The sequence below is a fragment of the Chelmon rostratus genome, chromosome 1 (assembly GCF_017976325.1).
Source record: "Chelmon rostratus isolate fCheRos1 chromosome 1, fCheRos1.pri, whole genome shotgun sequence".
Classification (NCBI taxonomy): Eukaryota; Metazoa; Chordata; class Actinopteri; order Chaetodontiformes; family Chaetodontidae; genus Chelmon; species Chelmon rostratus.
The window spans coordinates 28602190-28613951 of NC_055658.1; the positions used below are offsets into that span (position 1 = coordinate 28602190).

General features: G+C 42.1%; 1 protein-coding gene across 1 annotated transcript in view; it reads left to right on the forward strand.

The window, feature by feature from the left end:
* The window catches only part of glceb (glucuronic acid epimerase b), a 54174-nt gene extending 49212 nt beyond the window's left edge, over positions 1-4962 (forward strand). The window contains exon 6 of the mRNA XM_041937492.1: positions 153-4962. Coding sequence (XP_041793426.1) covers positions 153-884 — 732 coding nt within the window. The 3' untranslated portion in view covers positions 885-4962. The remainder of the gene's footprint in view (positions 1-152) is intronic.
* The last annotated feature ends 6800 nt before the right edge of the window (positions 4963-11762 follow it).

Sequence of the window (11762 nt, forward strand, 5' to 3'; positions counted from 1 at the left end):
TAAATGTCGAGTTTAATAAAGTTCATGTTTGGATGTATTCATCATGAGAGCTTTGAAGCAGGTTATGTCATTATTAGAACTGAAATACTTACATGTAGAGATGATAATCCTAATTCCATTCATTATTTTGTCTACCTTCGTGTCCTCCTCAGATCATGCCCAGGCGGGTGGTGCGACTCGTCCTACATGGGCGTGGCTTTGTTGACAACGTTACTATCTCCACCACTGCCCACATGGCCGCCTTCTTTGCCGCCAGCGACTGGCTGCTTCGCAACCAGGACGAACGGGGTGGCTGGCCCATCATGGTCACCCGTAAACTGGGCGAAGGCTTCCGGCCTCTGGAGCCCGGCTGGTACTCGGCCATGGCTCAGGGCCAGGCCATGTCCACCCTGGTGAGAGCCTACCTCCTCACCAAGGACCAGGCTTACCTCAACGCTGCCCTCAAGGCAGTAGGACCCTACAAGGTGCCTTCAGCGCAGCACGGGGTCAAAGCCGTGTTCATGAACAAATACGACTGGTATGAAGAATACCCCACCACGCCCAGCTCCTTTGTTCTCAACGGTTTCATCTACTCCCTGCTGGGACTCTTTGACTTGACTGAGACCGCCGGAGAGAAGCTCGGCAGGGAGGCCGGGCAGCTGTTCAGCCGTGGCATGGAGTCGCTGAAGGCCATGCTGCCGCTCTTTGACACCGGGTCCGGGAGCATCTACGACCTGCGCCACTTCATGCTGGGCACCGCGCCCAACCTGGCCCGCTGGGACTATCACACCACGCACATTAACCAGCTGCAGCTGGTGGCATCCATAGACAGCTCTCCCATCTTCAAGGATGTGGTCAAGCGCTGGAAAAACTACTTAAAAGGGATCCGTGCCAAGCACAACTAGACGAGCAGTAACCCACGTATAGAATACAGCTGAGCTGACGACTGAACGCTTGATTATCCTTCATGTGTGAGACCTTGATGACTGAATGTGAGGCGGATGCTCACATTGTGTGTGTGTGTATGTGTGTGTGTGTGTGTGTGTGTGTGTGTGTGTCTGTGTGTCTGTGTGTGTGTCTGTGTGTGTGTGTCTGTGTGTGTGTGTCTGTGTGTCTGTGTGCGTCCCAGTCCTGGTCGAGGTTCATTATCTAAAGTATGAGTTTATTGAGCTGCAGCTCTCAACACTAAACGTTTCTCGTGTGCTCTGTTGCAGGTTTTATATTTTCTGCAGCACTGACTGTAGCTCTCCTCGCCTGTTTTTTCCTTGAGCTAGTGTTTGTAATTATGCACAGACCTAGTTTCAGAGAGGTGCGTGTGTGTGTGCGCGCGCGTGTGTGTGTTTAAAGTGACAATATATGATGTTAGAGAATTGAATTGTGAAACTAAACTACATTCGTCGATGCATCCACCACAAGTCTCTTCTCCGGTTGTATTTTTTTTTACCATTTTAGCCAGATTTGCAAACTTTATTGACACAAATAAACTGTAAAAAGAAGTAGAATATATTATAAATTATTTTGAGAAGAATGCTACCAAAAATATACTTTTATCAATATAAAGTACAATATAAACATTCTTGATTTTATTTCTCCGCTGCCACTTTTTTTCCCCCACAATCCTCAAAACCTTCAAGTTTGAAATCGAGGCGATTTTTTTAAGTGGACCATATTGAAGATGTTAGGTGAGGTTAATTAATTTGGCTGCTGAAGAGTCACACGCTTAATGCTTCCAAACCGCCAGCTTCCACTTCTTTTCTGAGGCCCTGAAACACAGTAAAATAGTCACAAATTATTTTGGGGGGGATTATATTGTTATGTCTTTATTGGGCTTAACTCCTTTAAATATTTTTTTCTTATAATAAATATTAAGTCGTGGATTAGTCTGTCAGGCCGCTTGAAATTAGCTCTGAGGAATAAACACCTCAAACCATCATGTTTGATGTTCCGTGGTTAAGCCGGCTCCACTACCAGAGGCTCTCTGTGCTTCCTACCCACAATTCCACTGTGTTCGGCTCCTGTGCAGACGCACGTGGTCTGACTTACACCTGTGTTTCAGTTGAGACACGGAAGACTGCAGGTAGCACGCCGCCACATTCCCTGAGATAAACCCATCAGGCCCACAGCAATCTTTAAAAACATCCAGATTAATAATTCATCCTAATTAGCCGTCCGCGCTGAAGCTTGTCTAATGCTGGTACCTTTATGTGAAGTTTGAGGTCCAGTAGATCTGTGCCAGCGTTCTCAGCTGCAACCAAAACCCACTGAAGTCTGTCGGCCGGTCGCAGAAAAACTTAATAATTCACGTGCCGGTGCAGACAGCTACAAAAAGTCGTGCAACATTTCGAGTTCAGCTCAGTTTGTAGAGCGTAAATTTTCCACATCAGAGATCCTGGATTGTCTCCTGATCCAGTCAGCGTCGCCTTGTTCTTCACATTCGCTCAGTTTGGATGAAGCTGGAAAACAGATTCAGATTCTGACTGACATGCATTTAACTTGTTCATGAGCGTGATCACTTGATCCCAGTGTGCAGACTATACCGCACATGTGAGACGCCTCTCATAGTAAATCATTTCTTCAGATCTTTGCGACTATTCTGACAAGGAACTACAGATTAGAATAGAGTTTTGATTAAAGTTGATTAATGTGCTCGCCCCTAATAAATAAGACACAAAAGCTTCGTGCAGATCAGTCTGAATAGTCCCTGCAGCGTCATTGTAAGCTCCTCTCAGCCAATGTACACAGGACACTTTTTAAACCAATGCTCAGACGAGTCCCTGAACTTTCCATTGTTAAAATCTTTAAAAACCTTTATGTGGTCTGAACACCAGCGCCATTAGTTGTAGCTACATTTTATGCCCTTTTGACCTTTTTTTTTAGATTGTTACTTGCTTGGAAACTCGTCTGAAAAGCCCTTCTTCTATGACTCGTACTTGCAGATGATAATTGCAGGATACAAGTGTAGGTGGTGTAGATGTATGTGTTGTGTATTCGGGTGGATAGATGTGTGGGCAGCAGACGCTTCACTGTCAATTTACAACATTTAAATAGACAATGCCAGGAGTGCTGAAGGTCGAGGTAAATTCTTGACAAACATAAAGAGGCTGTCAGTCCCAGCAGGCTCTCGCTGCTCCTCTCAGCTGTCGCGGGTGCATGAACTCAGCGTTTTTAATCTCAGCGCTGCCCTGTTGACCGCTGTACGAGGAGAAACCGGCTCGCCAAGACACTCACAATTCACCCGGCTAATAGGCTGGAGAGCCTGCACGCAGTACAGTCGCTAGTCGGGGATGAGTCAGCACTCACTCACAAAGAAAACAAAGTGGAGCCCTCAGCATTAATGAGGCTTTCATCGATCTGCTTTAAAGATTATTAATGGGACGCGGGAGAATCGCGCTGCTTTGTTCTTCTGAAGGTGTCGGTGGTCATCTTCAGAAAACTGGCTTTGAACTTTGAACTTTGCGATGAAAAACCTTTTTCCCACGCAGTCCGCTTTCAAAGCTGCGAGCTTTTAAGGCCAAATCAAAAGAAGTACATCTTCCCGACCTCACGGCGTCATCCGTAACTCAACTTCTTGCATCCAGAAACTAAGTGAGTATTTAGAGCAGAGTGCTGGGGGCAACTTCAGAAAGATTTGGAGAAAAGAAATAGAATATTTTAAGAGTAAAATCAGAATATTAAGATTTATAAGAGAAGCGAGGAAAAGTCCAAACTGTGCAGTACAGTACGTGTTGTGTTATTACACTGTTTTGTACAGTTGGAGGAAAAGATGCAGCAGTCACATGTGATCCACCCTCCCAGCTTTTTGTCCTCGTAGCAACCTCCCCATAAAATATGACTTTATTCTGATAATGACTTTGTTTTTCTTGTAACATTGCAACTTTTTTTTCTCAAAATATGACCTTTTTTAAAGAATATATTTTGACTTTATTCTTGAAATGTTAGCGTTTTTTCAAAGCAGTGGCCCCAGTCCTCCGTCTTAGAGGTTTATCCTGTGGATTTTGTTTTTTTTTTTGTTGAAAGAGAAAATGTTTTCCCAGAGAAGAGGTGTGAGTGCACTTTTTTTTCGGATGCTTGCTGATCTTTGCTTTGCTCATTTTCCTGGTGGCATTTCCTCCCCATGAACACGTGCGTGAACCAGACTTTGCCGTGTTGACAGGACACGTAGGAATATGTAGTTTAAAGGGAACATTCAGGACTGGAAGTTTTATGTCCATTTTGTTTATACCAAAGTCATCGATTCAAGTATATTTGAATTTGTATATTTTTGTGCGAACCGATCTCCATTCAGCATTTAATGACGTCAGGTCTCCTCGGAGACGCCACAGAGAGACACTGCCTTTTGGGAAATGCTAGTTTTTCAAATGTAGGGTGAATAGCTAATAGCAAAAATAAGATGTGTAAAACTTGCTTATCGTGAAGGGGATGTGTGCAACTAGAGATTAGCATTTAGTCAGCTACTGTTCTGAAGGCAAATGGGCCAATAGCTGCAAATTCTCCTGCTTTTTCCTTCTTTTTTTTGTTTGTTTTGGAGCGTGCGCTCGTACCATTTCGTCATTTGTTGGAATGATTTGCAGAGTGAGGTGTTTTGCTAGTTAGACAAAAGCACAACTGCCGTTTGTTGTCACATCTTTTCGGTTGTATTTTCTTTTCAACGCCTTCATTTAATGAAGCTGCTATTATTGTTCACTGTGTTACAGGTATGAGAACTTCTTTTCTCTCATCTTAGTGGTATTTTTTTTTTCTATTTTCCACACTATTCATGAAAGACTTCAGCATATGACCACTGAGGTCAAATGTGATTTATGCAATAAAATGTTTACTGGGGTTGTGACACCACAGGAAACCCAGAGCGGTTGTACAGACTTTGCAATCAAAGCACAATGTGCAAATGCTACCATTTTTTAGTCCAAGGAAGAGAGTTGTTTATATACAGAGTAAATCTTTGTGCTTTAAAAATTTTGCTTTTTAAAGGTGTAAAAAAAAAAATAAATGCATTTTTGTTAAACGTCTGGTCCAATCTCTTTCTAATACAGATGTGTGGCTGGCTCATCATCCTTCATGTCCATTTTAGAGCTGATACAAGTCATCAATTCAATCGATAGAAAATTAATCTGCAGTCATTTTAGAATCAATAAGTGGTTTTAGCTATTTGTCAAGAGAATATACAAAACATTTATTGTTTCCATCATTTCTTTGTCTTATGTGATCAAAAACTGAATACAAAATGAGTTATACGACGAAAGCATTTTTCACTATTTTATAGACAAAACAGTTAATTGATTAATGGAGAATTTATCAGATTAATCGATACTGACAACATCCACTACTTGCAGTCTTATTCCATAATTTTTTTTTAAGATATATTGTAGTTTTACACTAATTTTCTTGGAAGAGGCCACAACATTTTAAACTATTTCTGCAATCTTCCACATACAAACGCATACATACATACACATATACGCTATATATTTAAAGATGATAATGAAACAAGAAACATACAATAAAAAGGTATTTCCAATACGAAAACAAGTTGATATTAATCAGTGGAATGACAAATTTATTGATTTAATCATCCATGTAATCCTTTCATTGCGGTCATGCAATGAAGGATGACAAATGACGTTTGTTATGTCCGTCTGCTCGAGATAAAACCCACGATCAAACCATTTCGTCTTTGAGAAGTTCTCTGTCTCCAGAATTTCATTAACGCTGCCTTTAAATTTTGAAGACAAGGTTGAGTCATATATATTAAAAGTATATAATTCTGTATTTCTGGTGGCGTCGTACGTAGAATCATTCACTGTGGTTCGGCTGCTCGTGTCCGTTGAAAAGCAGCTCCGTGACTGAAACAGTTTGTTCATGCTGAACGTCATCTCTGTGAAACTGCTGAGAAGAAAAACAATCCTGATTAATAATTTATCCTAATTAGGCTATTCTGATCCAGAGAGGAGCGCAGACACCTGAGAAGGACTGTATCTCCTGCCACCCGCTTGCATTTTTCATTACCTTCTGGCATTTATACAACCCCGCCATAATTTCTCCCTCACAGCCACACACGTCACCCCACGCAGCTCATTCCTCCCCTCCTCTCAACATTAATGATATTACTGTCCCTCCTGACAGCGCGTCTGTCTCCCAGGCCTGTGATTAGCCCTGCATAGACTCGATATGCTCAGTCTCATCATGGCCTCTTCAGCCTCTCTGCTGCCATTCAGACGCCTTTGAGATGGCCGCGATAACATTACAGTGAATCGCTGGGACTGCGGCGTCCGGGGGCCCACGGGCTTTATGCTGTCCATAAATTTACCCACTTGATGAAATTAACACTCCGCTGAACCCTGCTTTATTGGATTTGTTTGTGTGTTGTGTGGGGGTCTCGGAGGAGGTGGGAAAAGAGAAATTGGATGTGGAAGCATCCAGTGAAAAGAAAACAGAGACAAGACACCTGCTGCACTATTTAAGAGTCCAACTTGACAATTTACGTACTCACGGTTTTTGAGGTGGGAGATCTTTTCACCTTGATCAGTGACTTTCTTCCAAAGTCTGAGTCTAAAAGCAGTTTGATATTTGGGGAGATACACTTTTATTGCTTTCTGGCAGTAAGTTGAAGATGAGAAAATCAATACAACTCTCATATCTGTCTGTAAATATACAGTTAAAGACCAGTGTAAAGGATTGAGGGGAATATAATATTGATGAGTATGTTTCCGTTAGTGTGAAAATAAGAATGGTTGTGTTTTTGAATGAGCAGGTCCTGCTCCACGAAGTCCGCCATGTTGCACCACCGTGTTTCCACAGTAGCCCAGAACAGACAAACCAAACACCGACTCCAGAGGGCACCTTTCTTGTTTTCCGTGGCCCCTGTTGGTTCTCCTACATGCTTGGAAAAGGGAGAAAAGGGAGGGGTGAATTGGTTGCAATCTGCAACCTCACCACTAGATGCCACTAAAACCTACACAAAGAGCAAAGCGATTGCCTGACCAGCACCTCGATAGCTTACTAATTCCTCTTTCACACCAAAATTAGTACATATATGCAGGTTTTTGCTAAATATAGGTGATTTATTCCTTTCCCACTGTCAGTTGACAAGTTTGCCTCTGTTTTTTTTAACTGATGTGTCACATTCAGCGTCACAGAGATGCTGGAAAACAGGGAACAGCAGAAAGCAGCATTAAGGCCAGTGACAATATTATAGTGGTTACTTTTTGATATTATGGGATGATGATGATGATGAGATGGAAACTGGTCGACATTTATGCGCCAACATCTGGAACTTTATCATGTATCATCTCAACTAGAAGCCTTTTGTAGCTAAGAATGGGTGAAAATCCCCATAATGGGAACTGAAAGACTCTTAGCTTCCAACAAAAAGCCTTCAAGACAAAATCTCACATTAATTAAGGAGCTTCAGAGGTGCTGGTAGGTGAATTCTGTCAAGTTCGGACAAAGCTCGGCCGTCTGTTTCCCCCGTTTACTGTTTTTGTGCTAAGCTAAGCTAATTGGCCGCTGGCTATAACTCCACATTTAACCGACAGATATGAGAGTGATATCGATCTTCTCATCCAACTCTGTCCTCGTTTTGCAGCAAACCTCAGCAGCCCGCCGCAAAGCTTCACTAAATCATCAGAGAATCCATTTCTCCCCGTTTTCTGCCAAATCACTTTCAAACTTCACTTCTTATCTTGTTTCATTTGTGCAAGCTACTGAGAAAACAGCGTTATCAAATTCAGCTCAGTCTCATTCCCTCTTCTAAATGAACACCAGAGACAGAGAAAAGGCTATTAAACTGAAATAAAATAAATCTGCCGTCTCCGTCTCCAAACCAGGTAATCACTGCATTTTGCTCATTCGCGAGCAGCTGGCACTCTTTGGTCGTCGTGGCACAGAGGATAAAAGTCGTCAACGGTGCGATAGCCGGCCGAGTCAGAGATGCCGATGGTGCTGGAAGAGAACAATGAGGAGACGGAGCAGCAGCAGGGCGTCGAGCAAGTGGAAAATGATACAGAGACGTACAGGAAAGAAAGCAAGGCTGTAACGGGGGGATTTCTAGATTGAGTGAAAGAGAAAAACTGAAATTCAACAGAGAGAAAAAGAACAGCGCCTGGAGTGTAACAGCTATTAATAATGTATCAGAGGGGCGTCTGCCACACACACTCCTCATTTGGAGACACAAACTACACCTCATCAACCAAAACACCAGGGAGGCACCAGCAGCTGCAGCACAGCAGCCTGGTTCAGTGAAGTCGACCACCCATCTGTCCCCGTGTAACCACACACAGCCGCCAGAAACACATCACAAACCCAGCACGTCGTTGCTATTCTGTCCAGATAGATAGCTGATGATGCAATTTCTAGACTTCATAAATACTCTGACTTCTCAAATCTTGCTGGCCAGCACTCTGAGAATTACAAAATTAAAGAAATTGATGCCCACAAAGCAGGAGAAGGCTATGAGGAGACTCACAAAGCGTGTCCAGGTAGCTGTAATGTAGAAATGGCAGGAGATCAGGTTCAGGTCTGCAGGACCAAGAAAACTTTCCGAGAGGCCTGGTCGTGCTGGAAAGGCAAATAAATTAAACCCCCCGTTTTCCAAAAGATAATCCCTCATGTTGCATTTGAGTCACATCATTTGCATCAAACACAGCTGTGTCTTGTATAGAAACATCTGCATTCATGATGTCTGTCCACACATTGATTCAGGTTTGTCCTCAGCACCTTTGTGTCTCATGTAGACATTAAACTCATATTGATGCTGGTCAATATGATGTCAGTTACAGTACTTTAAAACAGCACCAAACCCCATGCGTTTTTTATGTAATTAGAAATTATTTTATATGAATGTTGATTAATTCCTAGTTACTGTTGATTACGTTGATTACTGAATGCAAATGACCTTCAGGAAGATTTAGCAGACTCTGAGGTGGTGGTGCGCTGTTTGACTGTGCAGCGGTTTCTTGAAAAGAACACCCCTCCAAATGTTAATCATGGGGGTGGATCGATCATGCTTCGGGCTTGTGTTGCAGCCAGCGGCGCAGGGAGGGGAGAATGGATTCAGTTAAATACCAGCAAATTCTGCAATCAAGCATCACTCTGTCTGTAAAAAAAAGCTGAAGATGGCAAGAGGATGGCTTCTACAGCAGGATAATGATCCTAAACACACCTCAAATTCCACAAAGGGCTGCCTCTCAGGCTCAAGCTGAAGGTTTTGCAGTGGCCTTCACAGTCCCCCAAACTAAACATCATCAGAACTCAGTGGATAGACCTCAGCAGAGCAAGACAGCCAAAGAATAGCAACTAGAAGCCTTTTGCAGGTAAGAATGGATGAAAATCCCCCAAACAAGAACTGAAAGACTCTCAGATGTCTACAAACAGCCTTTACAAGCTGTGATACTGATACTGATGATGCAGGGTGCCCAAAGCTTTTCCTTTATTGTTATTTTAAAACTGTAGAAGATGGAAATAAAAAAAGTAATCTCACTTGAAATATTAAAGAAATGTGTCATCTTTAACTTTATACCATTTGGAAATCAGGCCATCTTTCACTCACTCAATCATTCAATGTCACATAAAAATTTGACCAGGAGTGCCTAAACTTTCTGAATTAAAGATACTGCTCCAACATAATCTGGCATTTCCGCTCCAGGATTGTTGGAGTATATTTATATTGCAATGTGGCTACTTTTACTGAGTAAAGGATCTGAATATTTCCCCCCCTTTTCCATCATTATTGGATCGTTAATATTGACGCAGCAATGTGCAAGAAGCATTTAATGTTGTGGGTGGTTGAGGTGGACCATATTTACCTTATATACTACACAGTATATATATACAGTGCATCAGGTAAAAGTGCATCATTCTTTATTTTGTCAGTAAAATCTGAAGTAATGGCTGTCAAGTAAATGTAGTGGAGTAAGAAATGCTATATTTTCCTCTGAAATATAGCAGAGTAAGTGTAGAGTACTATTAAGTACATGCACCACTGCATATATGTAAAGTAAAAATATGTATTTGTTGTGTTTTTCAATCAGAGCTAGAGGTCAAAATGTTGTATTTGTGTTGTAAGCCTTTGGACCATCTGAAGTGAACAAAAACAAAGTTCTTTCAGTGTAAAAGCATACGCAACAATGACTCAATGAATGCTTAATGTGAGAAGTTGTGCTGATGTTACACAAACATTCAGGGCTTCCCACAGGAGGCTCCGTTCGGCTTGCATTGAGGGAGGAGGACGGCTTTGGCCTGAAGCACACTCGTTACTTTTTCTCATTAAAACTCCATAAAAGAAGCGCACAAACCCTTCTGTCCCTGCAGTGATGCACTTTCATTCCTGCGATGTTACAGAAGACGCAGCTTTGTCGTCGAAGGTCACTGAGTGATAAATGAATTCATCAAAAAAACAAAGGCAAAACATAAAATGTGAGGACAAAGCTTGAAAAAACCATTCAGGCTGAATGAATGAACAGCATGAACAAAAACCTTTCAGTGGTTTGACTCCTCATACATCTTCATTATCCACTGTAGTACCTGTTCACGCCCAGACCTGTGCGGCTTCTGTTTGCAAGCACTGCCACCTGGTGGTGAGATTAAATGGTACAAGGTGCTGCATCAGAAATACACAGCTCGGTGACAAATTAAAGAAAAACTAACAAAAGTGTCCTTTAATAATGTTCATCCACTTTGTTGAAGATCCTCCAAGTCTGTGAACTTGAATCATTTGCATGAAACACAGCTGTGTCCAGTATAGAAACATCTGCATTCATGATGTCTGTCCAAACATTGATTCAGGTTTGTCCTCAGCTACTTTATGTCTCATGTAGACATTAAACTGGTCAATCAACATCATATTGATGCTGGTCAATATTTTATATGAATGTAGATTAATTCCTAGTTACTGTTGATTATGTGTAATGGATTTGATCAGGTGATAACCCTGAAACAGTTGAATCAGTCTGGGCTTTAAAACACTTCTAGTCCACAACATTTCACCTTTTACTCCACTACATTTATTGCAGAGCTTTAGTTACCAGTTATTTTGTGTATTATATTTTAACATACAAATAGCAGCTTCATCACAATGCAAACATATAACATGGTGCATTATTCCACACCGCTGTCAAACAACACAGGAGTGAAGGAAGAGCTAATCAAGAGAAATAACTTTACCTAACTGACCCCTCCCACCTGGTGACATCACTGATGACCACCCAGTGTATAAATACAGGAAGTGGTTGGCTCCTCCTCCTCTGGTCTGTGGAGCACACAGTGGGGATGGTGAGTAGCAAAGACAGGAAATAATTAACTTAACTGGAACGCAGAACTGAACCAATAAACAATAACTCAACTCACCAGCACTTTTGCTGGTTTTACTTGAACCAGAATGAGACGTCATGCAAGGCACAAACAAACCGGGCAGATAAGATGGACCTGTGGCTGACAAACAGTTAACAAGCACGGTTAGATTAGTTGGAGATGTGGCAGTGATGGTGAAAACCCTAACCCTGCTGCTCAGTTACTCCTGTGCTGAGTATAAATGGCACCACCAACATATTAAAGCAGACAAGAAAAGTTAAAGTTTGACTATAAAACTACTCGACAGAGACTGCTGCATCTCCCCTGTCTTTTTTTTCATCATATAAAAATAACTTGTTGCCACTTGACCTTGTTTTCTATCCTGCGCCTCTCTTGGGGCATAACCCCCAGCACCTGGCAGGTCTTAATGACTTAAACATTCACTCACATGCTAACTGTGCTAACTGACTCCAAGCCAAACCAAACTGACCTGCAGTCAG